The sequence below is a fragment of the Aethalodelphis obliquidens genome, unplaced genomic scaffold (genome assembly GCF_003676395.1).
Source record: "Aethalodelphis obliquidens isolate GAN/ISIS:26980383/991018 unplaced genomic scaffold, ASM367639v1 scaffold1, whole genome shotgun sequence".
NCBI classification, from domain to species: domain Eukaryota; kingdom Metazoa; phylum Chordata; class Mammalia; order Artiodactyla; family Delphinidae; genus Aethalodelphis; species Aethalodelphis obliquidens.
The window spans coordinates 45961728-45979961 of NW_020837945.1; the positions used below are offsets into that span (position 1 = coordinate 45961728).

At 40.9% G+C, this 18234-nt stretch overlaps 1 protein-coding gene across 2 annotated transcripts; it reads right to left on the bottom strand.

Annotated features, from left to right (window-relative positions):
• Positions 1–9224: 9224 nt before the first annotated feature.
• On the bottom strand, positions 9225–17262 carry CLDND1 (claudin domain containing 1). Of its 2 annotated transcripts, XM_027103047.1 has the most exons (6): positions 17138–17237; positions 15966–16016; positions 15429–15738; positions 12634–12744; positions 11072–11209; positions 9225–10920 (listed from the first exon to the last, which is right to left on the bottom strand). In XM_027103047.1, exons 3-6 carry the CDS (start codon positions 15718–15720, stop codon positions 10700–10702), a joined length of 762 nt encoding a protein of 253 aa, XP_026958848.1. In that variant the 5' UTR covers positions 15721–15738; positions 15966–16016; positions 17138–17237; the 3' UTR covers positions 9225–10699. The 2 variants fall into 2 exon arrangements, with proteins under 2 accessions (XP_026958848.1, XP_026958855.1); XM_027103054.1 differs by lacking the exon at positions 15966–16016 and having other exon boundaries at positions 17138–17262.
• Positions 17263–18234: the final 972 nt, after the last annotated feature.

Consider the following 18234-nt stretch of genomic DNA (forward strand, 5'->3'; position numbering starts at 1 on the left):
TTATCTTTCCTGCCAAATGAGCAAGAGCATGATTGAATGGTTGGGGATACTGTTCATGGATTCAAAAATGAAATATATTATGCTTCCAGAGTTTAGTGGTAGCCCATGTTCCACATGACTGCCAGGAAAGTAGGGGTGCAATCTGCATCCCCAGGGCCTACTCTAATGCCTGGCGGCAGGTGAGGTGCTCAAAAATTATATTAAGAAAGAAAAGCAGGAAGAAAGGGAGAAGGACAGAAGCAAAAAATTAGGATTATGGTGTTGAAAGTCCAGGTACTGAAATGGAAATAACTTACCTGGAAGGTGTGACCCATTATCTCAGTAGCATAAATCAATTCAATCGCTATTTTACCAGCTCTTCAGCAGGAAACAGCCCAGAAGAATGAGGCACAATTCTAGGAAGCCATTACTCTCACACACCAAAGGCAAGATGATGCCCTAAATGTGGTTCCTGGAAGGCCAGGGCAGCCTGAGGAAGCCAGGCTGCACTGGAAGAATCACAGCTAGACGTGGCAGGGATAAAGGCCATGAGACAAGTTATCTTCTCGGTGCTATGTTGGCTGAACTAGGAGTATGACTCCCCAGAGAATGCATCACCTGAATGCTCTCTTAGTCTTACATTGTCACAAGAAAAACGTAAGCCTGAAATTTATCATGACAAGAATTCTTGCAGGGGCAAGCTATGAGCACCAAAGAGATGATAGCTTTGGCATAGTTTCCTCAGCAACCTGGGGGCTGTCCTCCTTTGTTACACTCTCCACTCTCTCCTCTTCATCCCCTCCTGTAAAGTGTGTCGTCTCTTCCTGTCATCATCAGGAAAGTATGTACTGAGTTTACTTCCTCTTAGAGTGGGAAATGATATAGGGCGACACACAGTAAAAAGAATTACACAGGCACAATCCCTGCTCCTCTGAAATTTATCAAATGCAGGACATTAAAAAAGGAAAGAAAATGGTACAGCCTATTTATAGTATACAAATTGACTAATAGTAACTATAATGAACATTAATTGGCTAATATAATTGACTAATATTAAACTAAGTAGAACTTCATTCTTCACAATCCTTCTCCCTCTCAATTTTTTCTTCTACTTAACTAACCATATTTAAATATGTAGCCTCTACTTAGAGGGAAATAATAATTTTTGAAATAGATTTATTACTCTCCTCCTGAGGAAATACACACTAAGAAAATAACTCTTACTTGAGGACTGATTAAAGGAAACACGAGTCTCAAAATTTAATAATTGTGTGTACCTCTATGCACTCGCCTCTGAAAAATGAGTATTGTGGCTCACCAGACTTACAAGATTAGTTCATATCTTTCAAGAAAGATAAGAATTTTATTTATTGATTCATGCATCATTCACTAAGTATTTATTGAGCATCTTATTATATTCTAGGCACTGTGCCAAGCACTGGGTTCTATGAGTTAAGTCTGACAAGATTTCTGCTCTCATGTTGTCCAAGGAAGGAAGATGTTAAACAAAATTATTAAAATTTAATACTGTTTAACAGGATTCAAATGTAATGTATACTGTTACCTCAGTTTAGTTTTATCAGAAGCTCCACGTTCCAAATTGAGATGTTGGACCCCTGTGAGGATTTGCAGGGGGTGGTCTAAAAACAGATCTTGTGACTTTTAGCTCATGACTCCTCTCAAAGATTTATAACAACCTCGGGGATTCATGAGAGTTAGGAGAAATAGAAGACAGACATCTCTGGAGAGACAAGCTGAAGGCTCTGGGCTTCCCCTAGTCCCACCCATTGTGGTGGGAGGGGCTTGCCTCCCCGTCACTGGGCTTAGTCACTTGAGAGGGACTTTACTCAGGGAGCTGGGCACGTGCCCACTGGAGCTTGAGAAGCCTATGGAAGAATACCTGACTCACCCTTGAAAAGCTAAAAGCTGTAAGGGCTTGGCTGGATGGGATTGATGCAGCAAAGCAACGAGACCCCAGTTTGAGTTGGGAGAGACCTGCATTCCCACCATCCAGGTATTTATTCATTAGCTCTTCTTGTTTCCTGGGGACTAGATGTCCTCCCCCCAGAAGGAGCTGACCTGGGATCCTAGTAAATGAGAACTCCTGAACAACCTGAGAGCACTAGGACCCCAACGGAGACGAGCCAGCCTGCCAGCAACCCAGGCACTGAAGGGGGAGGGGTAAGCAGACAGCTGAAGGAAAGACATTGACTTCTAATGCTAAAAGAACTGCAGTCTGAAAGTCTGCGGGGGGGGGGGGGGGGGGGGGGGGGGTCTCTGAGAAACTCCCCCGAAGTGGCCCCTAGGAGAGAAAGAGCAGCAACATGCATGGGCTTCTGCAGCCCCAAGGTCAGAGGACAACTGGTACAGCCACACAAAACCGTACTTGTTCCTAATCTACTCTTGAGTCCTGTCTCAGGACAGGAGTCACTGTCTCAGGAAAAAGTGACTGAGGACAGAGAGAAGCAGCTGCTCACGTCTCAGAGCAGCTGAGGGAGCCAAGGGAGAATGGAACTAAGCCAAGGGAGAATGGAGTTACTTGGTCTTTTAGTTTTAATATTTCACTAACTGGCCTGGAGTGTGATTATCAGACGGGACTGAACTCTTTCATGTTGCTGTCAGAAAGAACTACTTTCTTAATTATTAAGTAACCCCAAGACCTACCAGAGATTTTTTTTCCCCCCGTACGCGGGCCTCTCACTGTTGTGGCCTCTCCCGCTGCGGAGCACAGGCTCCGGACGCGCAGGCTCAGCGGCCATGGCTCACGGGCCCAGCCACTCTGCGGCATGTGGGATCTTCCCGGACCGGGGCACGAACCCGTGTTCCCTGCATCGGCAGGCGGACTCTCAACCACTGCGCCACCAGGGAAGCCCCCTTACCCGAGATTTTACTGAGGTACGGGAAGAACAGATCCATGGAGTTTAAACAGAGTCACTTTCAAACTTGGACTTTACTGTTTCCCACATTCAAGAACTTCAGAGCACTGTGGACACATAAGAGGGAGAGCTAACTCAAGACAGATGGTCAGGAAAAACTGTGCTGAAGAAATAAATATTAAGCTTTGACTAGAAAAATAAATAGGAGTTATCCTAACCAAGGCAACAGAAAACTTATATTTTCTAGTATAGCACTTCATATGAAATGAGCAAAAATCACAAAAGCCTAAGTGATTGAGTTAAATTGTACACGTGGCATCCCAACTGACAAAAAAATGAACCCTCTTCCTCTGCTAGCTCAGGGGGGAAAATGTTGTATCTATAAATCTCAAAGTTACCTTGAAGGACTGTTGCAGAGCTTTCTCTCCAAAGTAGCAACATAATATTAAACTTAAGCTCTCGTCTATCAGTTCAAATTCTTTCCTAGATAATCTAATTTCATGTATACACTTTACAGTAGGGCTTTCTAATAATTTCAAGGGTTATTCACTCAAAAACTTCCTTCTGATTTCCTGAGAAACTAGTCTTTGCAAGGCTATGTGGGAGATGTTGCGAGATACAAAGATTAAATAAATAGGCAGTAAGATCTAGTAGGGAAGAGAATATGTATAGTAATCAGTGTTAAACAAGGTAGAAAGTGACAGAACTACGGGGGCGGGGGCGTTACTCAGAGTGCTATAAGTATTCAAAAGAATAATACATTTGAGGTGAACTTTATTCTATTTGGTAAATAAATGGTCATGATTTTTGAAACGATATAATTTCAACAAAGTGATATGGACAAGATTTGAGTATGTGGAGAACAGTATTCCAGTAACACAATATAACAAGAAGCATTGATCTAAGAAAGTGCAAACTGGGTACAATTAATAGTGTGTTTGACTGAAGTAAAAGAATGGGAACAGGAAATATTTCAAAGATGGAACTAGCTAATGCTAGATCTTGGATGTGAGACTAAATTTAGACAATTCCAGATTGCTTCTAGAATCATTGCTTTATAAGCAATGAGGAGTCATTGAATGTTTTTTAGCAAAAGATTCATGTGATCAGATCTATGCTTTTGCAAATCAGACTAGCAGGATATGTAAAATGGATTAGAGAGAGAGCTGGCAGCAATGCTACTGTCATCATCCAGTAGCCTGAACCAGGGTAGGATAGCAGGGGTTTAGTGAGATAGACATTACATAGAATCAGAAAGTCTTGGTTAAGGCAAGGGAACAGGAGGAATCAAAGATGATGTCACCACTGAAAGTCTAGCTGATAAGGAAAACAAAGAAAATGGGAATTGGAGAAACGATGAAAAGAAAAATGAGTTCAGTCGCATAGCACAGGGAGATCAGCTCTGTGCTTTGTGACCGCCTGGAGGGGTGGGATAGGGAGGGTGGGAGGGAGGGAGACGCAAGAGGGAAGAGATATGGGAACATATGTATATGTATAAATGATTCACTTTGTTATAAAGCAGAACTTAACACACCATTGTAAAGCAATTATACTCCAATAAAGATGTAAAAAAAAAGAAAAATGAGTTCAAATCTGGACATATTAAGTTTTAGGTACCATGTAAAGATTCAAATGGAGCTGCCTTGAAGGCAGTTAGAAATTTAAACCTAAAGCATAGGAGAGAAGGCAGGGCTGGGAACCTGAAATCATCTGCTGATCAATTATGATTATCATTTATTGAGATGCGCTGGACACCACGCTGAGTGCTTTACATGTATTATGTTATTTAAGCCTCACAACGAACATGAAAAGTGGACTTTATTATCCCACTGAGACCTCAGAAGTGTTCGAATTTTCCCAAAGGTTCTGACGCAGTAAAAGAAGAGCTGGGGTTATAAGCAAATGTCTAAATTCAAAGCATGTGATTTAGATATGAAAGTCATGGGTTAACAAGAGAGTAGCTCTGCTTGTCCACCTAGGAGGCTGTCTAGTAGTTGGGGGGTGGGATCCGTACCCACCTTTTCTGGTGGAGGTAGAGATGGGCCGCAGCACCCTCCACACAAAGACTCAAGGCCTTTTCCTCCCTTTCCTTCCTCCTGTCATCTTTTTATTTCAAATGGGAAGAGAAAGGGACCACTGCCATGGGGGATGGTTGGATAGTTATGATAATAAAAGTGGATGCTGCTGTCCCTAAACAAGTCCTGGAAGAAGTCTTAGCCCCGAGTGTTTGAATTCTTTCTAGATATTTTTTAGCTAATTTCTTATCTTTCATACCTTTGAATGCTCCTTTAAGTCCAGGCAGGGCAAGAAAAGTGCCACATTGCAACTTATTATAAGTGTTCATGAATAACGCTCAGTGTCTGGCCCTATGGTGTGTGTCCCTGAAATCCACTGCCACTCTCAGCACTTAAAATGAACCGTCCAAACCAAATTGTATTGCATGTGGTAGTAGTTCATTTCAGGAGCCTGAGAACAAGCCACAGGAATCCAAGTTCCTCTTGTTCTCTCAGTGGACCTGGATCCAATTTAAACAAGATAAAGACAGATTTTTGATGCAGCTAACCTTAAATCACCAACCGACGCTTAGCAAAATCATTGAAAGACCAAAAAATCCCACACTGGTGCAGACCTGTTTGGGAAAAAGGATAACAACACAATCTTTTAAAAAATCCTTCCATTTTGACATGCAAGAATGGTTAAAGAGCCTGTCTGTAATGAAGCTCTACCTGTTTTGAAGTGAACATTAACAGGAAACTAGATTCTCCCTGATACTATAGCCCCCAGCCCAGCGCTAAGCCCTGCTGGACTGCAGCCACAGGACAAGCCACAGCAGCTCCGGCTCCTGCACAGACTGACCACACAGGCCAGGCAAAGGCTGCCCTCCTCCCCCTGTGCTGCCTTTGTCTCCTAACAATACCTAGTATTTACTGACCTCTGATGTTTCAGGATCTATGTACCTTCTTATCTAACCCTCACAACAACCTATCAAGGCAAGTACTAGTTCATCTTCATTTTATATGTTCATTCTCAAGCATTTCTGGCTTGTGTAGAGGTTAATGTCAATTACTCATACCTCTGTCCTTTCTGGTTCTAATCAAAAGAGAAGTAATGCAATGAACTGGTAAACAGACAAGGATCACAGTATTCACCTTTTTTATGGAGACCTAGTCACCCCCCCACTACAGGGTCCCTGAAAGTACTGAATTAAAGAAAGTAATTTGGAATTGAAGCCAAAACAAACGAGGCTTTCTATTACCTCTGGCCAAATCTGAACCTTAGGACCAGCCACTGGAGTGTCCTGGGCTGCAGGTAGACTCTTGGTACAGCTCCAGCTAGCAGTGGTGTGATGGATTGGGACCCATCTCAAAGAGCCAGATGTCAGCAGAAGAGAGTGCCTGAAAGCACGGGAAAGAAATAGCTTCTAGAAGGCAGGCAGCATGCCAGGTCTGTTTACTCTACAGAGCCCACTGTCTCTTTCTAACAATCTGCCAAGAAGAGAGAGAATACTACTTCTTGCTTTTAAATGTAGCTTTCAAACAGTTTTCAAACATAGCTACTCACTGGAATCACTTGGAAAGGTTTAAAAATATCAGTGACCTAGCTACACCCCGGACGGACTGAATCAGAATCTCTAGCGCACAAGTATTTTCTGAAGTTCTCTAGGCAATTCCAATATGCAGCATAGACTGAGAACCACCCCACGGGGTGGCCAGGTCACTAGGGGTAACCCCATCCACTCTTAATGCAGCCAATCAAGCACTTCTGAGTGGCTACTTTATGCTGAGCAATATCCTCATTACAATTCTGTGAGGCAGGTATGATAATCATAGCATTTCACAGATGGGAAAAGTGGGACTTGGAAAGGCTAAGTGACAGACCTGGGATTACAAATTTAGTATGCTGTCTCTCCTGAGCTGGATACTTAACCACTATACACTTTGCTGCTTTTTGTGGATGCCATGCTCCCAGCAATCTCTCCAATCAGTTAATACGTTCTTCTTTTGTAGGGAGAAACATACAAGTGTTGGAGAAACTGGAAGAGTTCATTCCAATATGTGCTCCTTAAAGAGAACACAAACTCCATCTGCGGAAGTTGAAGAAAAAGAATACAAGTTTCCAACAACTAACATTTGTAGAGATTTGAAAAACATGTGTGTTACAGGGTAATAAATCAACAGGTAGTGGGGTTAATTGTCAAGCAACTAAAGTCAAACAGCAATTTTTTAAACACAATCAGCTGAATAGTTTTGAGCAGCCCTCTTTGGTACCCTGAGACTGAGAACAGGAAAACTGGATGGCATAGTTCTGCTGTGAAGATAAGGCTAAGGACTGTGAAGGAAGGTGACATGGGAGATTATGCAAACAAGAGACTCAAAGCTGCTTGTGTACATCCCAGTGACAATACAAGCTGAGCAGAGAAAAACAAGAACACAGGCTAGAAGACTGGGAGGGGCTGGAAGGCTGTAGGAGACATGAGGTAAATTTCACATCCTGAGACAGAGTCTGAAGATGAAAGGTGACACATGACCCCATAACTCAAATATTTTAAAAGGTGAAGACAAAAGAGAATTCTCTCTCTCCTTATTCCATCTTTTTAGAACTCTGCAAAGGTAAAAAGTAATATAAATTGGATTTTGCTTTATACAAGTTTGCTTAAAGTGTGCAAGTGTTAGTATGTCGATGTATTAATTTTGCTAACAGAAATTTTAACACTGAAGATTTAAATCTCTTCTTCTAGACAGCAAATAATTACTCTAATTTATTCTTTTCACATAATGAATTTGCAGGACACTGGCATATATCATAATTTGATCCAAGGGAAAAATATATCTCATTACAATAGTGTGTTGGAACACCTGATGAGCAAAAGAAAAAGAATTCCTACACACAGATGTGTTTCCTTGTTTTATTCTCTCAAGTCTGAATCATTACTCCCTTAAGAGGGCTGAAAGGAGGACAAGAGACTTCACCCATCTGTGCCAGGACAGAGCTGGGTGGAGCTTGTGAAGTAACAATTTGCATCTTCAACACTATACACATTACCTGCTCCTTTAGCTGCTGGGAAACTTTTCAAAGTGTTGCAACTGGCAAAATCAGGTTAAATCAACAGGTTGTTTTCATTTCTGGTGAAAGCTTACATAAGGGTTAAATTGTAAAATGCCCTCACACTACTTTACAATAATTGAAAATGACTGGATATATATTACATAAGTTTTAACAGTGCTAGTCTGCAATTTAGCGATGTCTCTGGAATGGAAAAACAAACTCTAAATTGATTTGTTGTATGCTCAACTCCTTCTCACTGGGGTCACCAATCAGTTCACCTGTGACTTAACTCTATCCATTGCCTCCGCCCCCCCAACACACACACACACACACCCCAATACTTAGACCAGGTAAAACTTTTAACACATTACAATTAAATTCCCAAGACCCTAGTATATTATGACCTAGACAGCAGGCACACAATATTAATTGAACAAATAAATTCTGCCTTTTTTATTGTATTAACTTTTACTGTGTTTATGGCTATCCTTAAGAAATTTTCTAAAATGAGTCTTTGCTAAAAAGGATATAGAAGACATTTATTCACATCGTGAAATGAGATCAGGAACCAAAAAATTAAGATCTTAAAACATGTTTCTTAAGTTGCCATAAAACTCACATTCTGAAAAATCTGAAAATTATTTTTTTACACTTCGGGGGTTGCTTTCAAAGATTACGTGAAAAGAGATTAATAGCACTTTCCTTGCCACTGACTTTATGTATCAGTTTAATCGAAAATGGTCAAATACCAGTAATTTCATATGGTTCTACTTGACTAGAATCATTAGACAGATGAAAAACCGTAATATTTACACATCAAGTGAAACAATGCAAGTCTCTGTATTCCAAAAAATCTTTGCAGGAGAGAATGACCTCAGCTACTCTGAAATGTGCTTAAACAACACATACTCAGCACCAGGGCTTATGGTGCTAGCTTTCCATATTTAAGGGTGCTACTGGTGAGGCTCAAAAGTCAGATCCTGACTAAGCTTCCTCAATGCACACTAAAGACGGGTGTTAGAGTAAGTCACAGGTAATTCTGGGGTGATAAGAGGCAGGGATAAAATAAATAACTTCCAAATCCAAAAATGTCATGTTGGTCAATAATTTTAAAATCTCATTCCCCAAAGTGTGCTGTGTTTTGTTCACTTAGCTTTTCTACCTTCCACAAAAGGTGCTGAAAGGCAATGAAACTTCAAGAGTTAGGAGGAGGTAGAAAACTGAGTAACTAGCCATTTCACAGGCAATAATAGGCTGCAGAGTAATACTGGCTTTGTTGTAAGTCAGAAGCCCACTTGATTAATACACAACATAAACATCCACAGCCATTAAATGACTTTATGAAAAACTAGCCATGTTAAGTATGATACACAATGATCACAAAACTACTTTGAAAACATGCTTTAAAACGCTGAAGCATAAGAAATAGTCTCTTATTTTCTAATGGGGGCAAGGGGTTTCCACATTTTCTGGATGATAAAACAGAGACCCAAACACTGGACATAAAGTAGGCCTATAGAGCAACAATGCATTCCCCACAGAAAATCACAAAATCCTCATTCAGAATCCTGTACTTCTTTATCCTAAGGTACTAAGATTTAATCAACTCAGACACTATACACAATTCTGAGTCTCTTCTCATTTTTTTATTTTTTAAAAAAGACAGATCTAGGATTTTGTAAGAAATTATTACTAAGTTACATTTTTTTTAAATCTGTCAAATACTACAGTAATGGAATAAATAAATAAGATTTTTTAAAGTTCAATGTTTATAGACATATTTATAAAAAAATGACTGAATTAGAAGACATTAAATAATGTTGATACACACCAGGAAGGGATTAGGCAAGGAAAGGCACATCATTTCACCACAAGAAATAAAGACCATAGTTGGAAGTTAATGACCAGCCAAAGCTTTAGGTCTTGTGGTAGTTTTCCTAGCTCCAGAGGGTCATTATGGTGTAACCTTCTTTATGGTACTTAGCTGAAATAAACGTATGGCAGTTGGAGAATTTTACTCTGTGACCCCAACGTAGTGTTTAAAAAAAGCACTCTTTTAATAAGTCTGGTGTGTGAGGAGGGAAGGAACAAAAATCCAAAATGGTCTGGCGATACTAAAAATCCTATTGACGTATTAAGGAGAGTTTTTTTAAAAAAGTAAAATAAGGTTAATCCTCTTCTCTGGCTGAACTGGAATTCTTGCAGTTACAAAGTTAAAATTCCATGTAAACACTTCCTTTCTTGTAAACAAGACACAGTACAGATAAACAACTGAAGATATTTCACCTCAGATGAAGTTATACGCCAATATTTAGAGAAAAAGATAGATAATTTCCTTATTTTAGATAGCCTAAGTCCTTGAAAATAGCCTGGCTGACTGGCTATCTACAACAGCAAAGTGAACGTAAGTTTTGACAATGATTGTTTCCCAAACAAACTAGAGTTTCCAGTTAAACAGATACTTTATCCAACAGACCTCAGCGGCACTTGCTTTGGGTCAACCTCCTACTACCAATTTGCTTTCACAAATTTGTGCCAAGAGTTTACCCAATTTTTTTCTGTCTGGACTCTGAACCTAGATTAGTTTGACTGAAAGATGGAATCACTCAGATTCCATATAAATTTTAGTGGTATTAAGAAACAACTGTCTGCGTGAATAAATAAAACGGATTTTCAGGATAAAATGGTATACCCATTAAAAAAAGAGTTAAATTAAAAACAACTGGGGGGCAGATAAGGGAAAATATTAATATCAAAAACTCATAAAAATGGCAATTGTAAAGCAGGCAGCTTCCCACTCATGCCACACGATATGCCTTCATTAAGGTGTACTCTTTCCGGTTGGTATGAGCGGCCCAGATGAAGAGAGCAGAAGCCATGAACTGTAAGGGAGCTGAGACGCAAGCCAGGCAGAAGGACCATCCAAATTCGCCAGACACATTCTCAGGCAGCTCTAGTTTCTGGTGGAGTAGTTCAATTCCAGCAACGTAACAGCTCACTGAGCCCAGTGTACACAGACCTTGGAGGAAAATTTAGAAAAAAACAAAAACAAAAAAACATAGCTAGATAAGAGCATGGTAAGAGCTTTCCAGGCAACACAACAGGGCAGTAATATGGGATCCCTAAGGAGACAAGAAGTAGGTAAAACTAAGTGTGATGACAAGACCCACCTGCAAGGAGATGGAGAATGCCTGTGGCAATGGTGGGGTACAAGCTTCGGCAGATACAAGCACAAAGTCCAATCAAAGCCCCAAAGCACATCAAACCTAGACTAACAAAAGGTAAAAGGAACTGGCAACGCCAAAGATCTGATTTTAAAAAAGAGAGAGAGAAAAAAGAAATGTTACCATGACTTCAGTTTTCTCACAATGGCAATTTCTTTCATATTCTAATTAGAACTTTTCTCAAAAAGTGAGAATGAAGTATGCTAACATTGAGGTTTTTTCCTAAAGCACATTATTCAAAACAATGCTAACTTTCTCCTGATAAAAGTAAAAGGACACTAACAATTAACTGTTACTGAGGGCTTCCTATGTGTCAGGCACTGTTCTATACATGCTTTGCGTATTAAACCGCCAAAATCTCTATGAAGTAGGTACTATTACTATGATCTCCATTTTATAAATGAGGAAACTGAAACAGGAGGTATAAATAACTTGTACAAGGTAACACAATAAGTGGTAGAACCAGATTTGAAGCAAAACATTCTGGCTCTACATACAAACAAATTTAAGTCCTCATAGGATCTTAAGACAGGAATAACAAGCAAATGAATAGAGATTATAAAAGACCTGTTAAACGAATACACATAAAGCACAAAGCAGAGGATCTGGTATATACCAGGCACTCAATAAATCGCAGTTTTAATTATCATAAATTCCCTCAACAACATGGGAAAAAAAGCTCATGACTTTACAAAGCATCCCATTACATTTTCAAATTATGTTAATTATTATCAATGTAGTAACATCAACTCTAAACCAAACTTTACCTTTTAGTGCTAGTTTTACTTTCTGGAACTACATAAAAGTCTTTTCTCTAACTTCCCTTCAAACTCTGTTAGTAATAAACTTCTTCCTATGCATTTACAATGCAAAATTGAATACTTGTCATTTTATTCAATGTTCCTTCTCATGATGTGGTCATTCTTCCAGGCAAGCTCCAGTAACTCTCTATATAGCCTAGAAACTAGGTCCAAACATGAAGACAGCATTTCCTAGGCTGCCTGACCATCAAAGAATCGAATGCTCGTAATAATTACTTTCATTTGTTTTTGACATCTACACCTTGGTTACTACCACCTAAGACTGGATCAATAATACTTCAGCAGGCCTGATACTTGTTGACTCATATAAAGCCTGCAGTCAACTTTTTTCACATATCCCGACTGGAACTCAGATAAATGAAGTGTTTAACTTAAATATAAAAATGTATTATTTATCCCTGTTAAACTTCCTCTTTAAATGGGCCCATTAATAACATCTTTTGGATGGTCTGGATTCTCTCACCCAATGTATTAGCTGCTCAACTTCATAGTTGTGATTTGGTAAGTATGTACCTAACTTCTAAAATGTGTTATCAACAGAACAGAGTTTGTTGGGATAATGTTAAAGACCTTATTTCAAGTTGACACAATGTACAATGTCATCCTGTTCCAAAAAGAGTTCAACAAAAGGGAAATAAAATTATTTTCTTTTTTTCCCAATTGTCTTGCTGCGTTCAAACTACTCACAGGTCCGAAGCAGATCGATCCCACTATTGTGGTTTCCAGGATCAACAAATTTCTCCTCGAACTGCTCATTTAGCGTGAAACTGATACATTTTGTGACCATATCAAATGACTCTGGAACGAGAATAACAATGATTGCTTGTTGTTTTAATTTTAAACATTTAACAAAAATCTCTTTTAGTAATTATTCTCTGAAATAAAAAGTGATATGGAAAAATGTTCTCAGGGGAGACAGCAACCTCTTTGGTCCTGAGTGACACACAGCCTTCACCAATGCCCAAAGGACCAATGGTTCTCAGCAGCAGGCTTAAGACATGGGTTCAGGGAGGAGCAGTAAAATTAGCAGTAAGGGGCTTCCCTGGTGGCGCAGTGGTTGAGAGTCCGCCTGCCGATGCAGGGGACACGGGTTCGTGCCCCCGTCTGGGAAGATCCCACATGCTGCAGAGTGGCTTGGCCCGTGAGCCATGGCCGCTGAGCCTGCGCGTCCGGAGCCTGTCCTCCACAAGGGGAGAGGCCACAACAGTGAGAGGCCCGCGTACCGCAAAAAAAAAAAAAAAAAAAAATTAGCAGTAAGAAGACTAGGAAGGAGTGGACAAAGAAACTTTGATCTTCTCCCCCAAACCTACTCCATCAGCCATGTTCCCCATTTCAGGTAATGACAATTCCATTCTTCTCATTCCTCAGACCAGAAACTTTATAGTCATTCTTGCCCATATGCATTCCATCAGGAAATCCCAGAGGCTCTACCTTCAAAATATATCCAGAATCAGGCACTGCTCAGTACTACCATCCTGGTCTTGAGTCATAATCATCTCTCACCTGAATTGGTGCAATAGCCTCCTAAGTCTCCTGGCTTCTGTCTTGGCCAGCCACCTGTCTGTTTTCAGCACATCTTCCTAGGTGACCAGATTATCTTTCCTCTGCACAAAGCTCCCCAGTGGCTCCATCACACTCAGAGTAAAAACCAAAGCCCTCATCACACCTAGAGAATCCTGCGTGATTTGCCCTACTCCCTCTCCCAGGATGTGTCTCTGACACATACCCAACTCTTCCCCCAGCCCCCTCCTTCCAGCCCAGGGAATTCCTTGCTGGTTCTGGAATATTTCAAGCATGCTCCCACCACAGGGCCCTTGCAGTTGTTCCTTCCAACCTAAATGATTCTCCCTGCCTCCACAACTACCCATATGGTCAACTCCTTCACCTTTATCAAGTCTTTCCTCAAGTGGTATTTTCTTGTTGCAGCGTATCTTGCCTTTACTATTCAATAGCATAACTTATGCCCACCAACATCCCCTTCCCTATGTATTTCCAAACCCCCTTTATTGTGCTGTATTTTTCACAGTACATGTCATCTTCTACTATATAATTACTTATTCTGTTTATACTATTATATTTATTGTTTATTGCCTGTCAGTCCTTATTAGAATGTTAGCTCCCCTCGGGGGCTTCCCTGGTAGCACAGTGGTTGAGAATCTGCCTGCCAATTCAGGGGACACGGGTTCGAGCCCTGGTCTGGGAAGATCCCACATGCCGCGGAGCAACTGGGCCCGTGAGCCACACCTACTGAGCCTGCGCGTCTGGAGCCTGTGCTCCGCAACAAGAGAGGCCGCGACAGTGAGAGGCCCGTGCACTGCGATGAAGAGTGGCGCCCGCTCACCGCAACTAGAGAAAGCCCTCACACAGAAACGAAGACCCAACACAGCCAAAAATAAATTAATTAATAAAATTTAAAAAAAAAAGCAGCAGAGCAATAGCGTTAACTGGAGCTTTAAGAAAAGAATATTAGCTCCCCAGGAGTAGGGATTTTTATTTGTTTTTTCCCCTTATGTACTCCAAGATCCTAGGCCCTGGAACATGAAAGAATGCACTAAATATTTGTTGACTGAATAATAAACGATTGCTAAGATTCAAATATCAAGTGCTCCTATGCTCTCATAAATAGAATTGAACATTTTAAATAAAATTTAACCAACTTTCACCTCTTTCCAAACTACTTTCTTTTTTCCATACAAAATCACAACTATCAGCCTTCCGATGTATGGTAACTCAAGCCTGTTGTGCTGTGATTTGAATATAGTGCTTCCCACCAAGAGCCCAACAGAAGTAGTCATAAATAGAAACAATTTATAAAGCTGTTCCTTACAAAGAACTCTAAAGCTTCCATCTTAATAACTGGAAATTAAAATTTTTAAATGTTAAGAATGCTTACAAAATAAACCTGAGAGGCAGTTTCTTAGATTTTTTTTACTTCTGTAATGGATATTTTTAACCTAAAAACTCCATCAAGATTGTTGTAAAACAGTCTCAAATATGCAGACTTAAACACAGAACTGGTCGAATTATACCCTCTAAGATTTAGTGGGCAAATGATAATATCAACTAAAACACAGCTACATATAAAATGACTATCAATTCATATGTGTTGACTTCATTTTGGATACTAGTCCTTTTTACCAGTTACTAAGTATTTGAAATCTTCCAGTGTTCTTTTCCAATTATTTTCTCATGACATGTGAGTTTAATACAAATATCTTAATGAGTGGGTAAATAAGTACAAAGATTTACAATGATTTTCCCAAGATAAGGACAGTTACTCATCCAACCAATATTAATGAGTATGATGGTAATTCATGGAAGCTGGGGAGGGAAGTGATGGGGAGAAAAGAAATACATAAGATTTCTTTTTTTGGGGAGAGAAAGAACCCACAAACCTGCTTATACATAACTGGGCCATCATCACATCACTTTCTCTATTATAGAGTAGGTAAAGGAGACAAAAGTTAAAATAAGAGAAATACCTGTCCTTTCTGGTGGACTATACCAGTATGTGTTTTGGGGTATAGTGATACACCGTCTCCACAATCCCACTGTGCCGTTATTTCGGAAAAGTGCATCATTATAAGTCTTTTCATCTGCCTCATCGCTAGCAAAGTCAGTCCAGATACTTTTGTTCAAATCGCTGGAATTTTCTTGAACTGGACTTCGATACTCATACCAGAAGTCTGTGCCAATTGAGGCCGCCATGTAGATGGTAGAAATGAGGCTAAGCACACAAGCAATTACAAACGCTGTAGCAAAACGGTTATCCATTCTGGCATTCAGACTGCTCTGTTTTAAAGTTGAAGAAAGAACAAAAGTTAGACTTCAAGGACAAACACAGATTTTGAAAGGAATTATGTCAAAATCACCCTTTACCCTATTCCCCCCTCCCAAGGCTCTTTAAAGTAATGTATAATCATTAATGAATTTTAAAAAAAAAAGGAAGCAAGCATTTTTTTAATTAAGTTCAAAACAAAACTCATTATCACAAAAGTACTTATTGAATGCTCACATACCCAGGATGCTACGGAGACAGAGGTCTTGTTCTCTAGTCTATCACCTGCACACTAAAACAGACAACACTGAAATGGACATACACATTACAGATACAAACAATAGACATGCCCAGAGTCAGCAATGTACCTTGCATACATTTTTAATGACAGACTGCAGAGCATTAAGTGTTCTGGGTCTGAGTGTGAAAAAGGCATAGGAAAAGGAAGCAGAGGAAATCGGCTCCTCCCAGTTTCCTCTGCATAGGGAAACCTTCTAAAACAAGGTTACGAGTAAGGAGCTATTTAAAAGACAGGTGAAAATGTTTGTTAACCCAGAAAGAAAGGTTGTTCCAGGCGCACGGCATAGCAAAGAGAATAACAACATATAATAATGCTAGATTCTAATCTGCCCCTTTAATCTGCTCCATTAAAGCTAAGCCAAGCTCTTTTACGCTGTCAAAATCTTCACTCGTATCTACTCTACCCATTCCTTATACTTCTGAACCTCCTCATCTGCAACCTAAATGATCCCTCCTCAGCCAGAAAGAAAACTCTGGATTAGGCAAATATTAACACTCCCAAGGCGTGGACAGGGCTCACTGGCAGTAGTAAATGGCCGCAGTAAAATGACTCAAGGCGGATCAAGCTTAGTCAAATACTGCAAGTATATATACCATGACCGCGCCAAACACCTTAAAAAGGAGCACGAAAACGGGCTCGCAAACTGGGGTTGCTGAGTTTGGGAAATGGCAAGTGACTCAGGAGAGATCAGAGCAATTACAATAATTAACGATAACTCCAGAAGTTGGGTTTGTATTTTTATTCTTTTTAATCCTTTTTCCTCCCGGTGGCTCTCAAATGACCTTAAAAGGTCCCGAGCACCGGGAGCGGCGCTTCGCCCAGGCCGGACGCCTGGCGCTGTCACCTCGCGGGGCGCACCCTGGGGCCGGGGGTGGTCGAGACCAGCCGGAGCTGCGGCGGGTCAGCCCTCCGCGGTCCCCGGCCAGGGGCCTCAGGTACCCGAGCAGGCCCCTCCCCTGACCACTCGGCCAAGGGAAAAGCCCCGCCCCAGGGCCCCGCGCAGAACCCGCGCAGCCCCGGCCGCGCCCGGGGAGAAGGCCCCTCTTCAAACGGATGGAAACACCGAACGGCTACGCGACCCCCGCCCGGCGACGTCGGCCCCGCTCACTCACCGCCCATCCTCCTGCTCCGCCAGCTTCACCCTCAAGCTCAAACCACAGCACCCTACTCTCCCCGCGCCTTCTCTGACGCACTTCCCTGCAGAGCCCGCCCCCTCCATAACTCCTGCGCCTCCGCCTCCTCCCCGAGCCCGGCCTGGCCCCGGCGCCGAGGGGGCTTGTGGGAGTTGTAGGAGGGACAGAGGAAAAGCTGCGAGAGGCGGTGGACGGCATTCTCGGTGCCGCGCGGCGCATTGTGGGAGATGTAGTTCCGCTCCCTAGGTGCGCAAAAGGGAAATCTGAGCAGATGGATTCTTAATATTTTACTAAGGAAGGGACGAAGGTCCGCCGAGTAAGGCGACCTGTTTCCGGTCACTACTAGTCATTAATTGTGACGAATATGACTCAGATTTTTCCAGTCCTGTGCTATCCCTACCACCACCCTGCTTATGAACAGCAATGAGATTGTACTTTTAAAATATTAACCCATTGATTTTCTCTCCCACAACCTCACTCCCATTGCAGCAGATAGTCTTTCTGGTTTTACTGTTTACGTTTAGACTAAGAAGGATGTAACCTGACAGAAGGTATCCAGCTAGAATGTAATGACATTCTTCGGATTTCAGATAGTTTTTGTTTGTGGCTGCTTTCTCTTTGTGGGAAGTGATATTAGTTTTCTCTTTATTGCAGTCAATAAAAATAAAATAAATTACAAAATAATTTATTTTTAAAATCAATTTAAAATAAATACAATTTGTTGAAGAAAAATATTAAAATAAATTAATTTTAAAATAAATTACAATTTGTTGAAGAAAAATATTAAGTTAATACTGAGGGTCCCAGATATGTCAAAAAAGTGAATAAAAAAATTTATGTAGTATGAAAAAGACTGAAATTTGGAGAATATTGCCTTAAGCAGATAAGGTCATGGACAACCTCAGAGATTGCAGATGACTGTATGGCACAGAGGCAACAAAATGATTCTAAGCCTTCAAGTACTGCATAGAAATCCACAGACAGGAAGCAGGGACATCTTTTTAGTGACGTGTGTGGACTCATGAATGTGCTCTGAGAACAGCAAAATGATGGGTTTCTCAACAGATACCTACAGA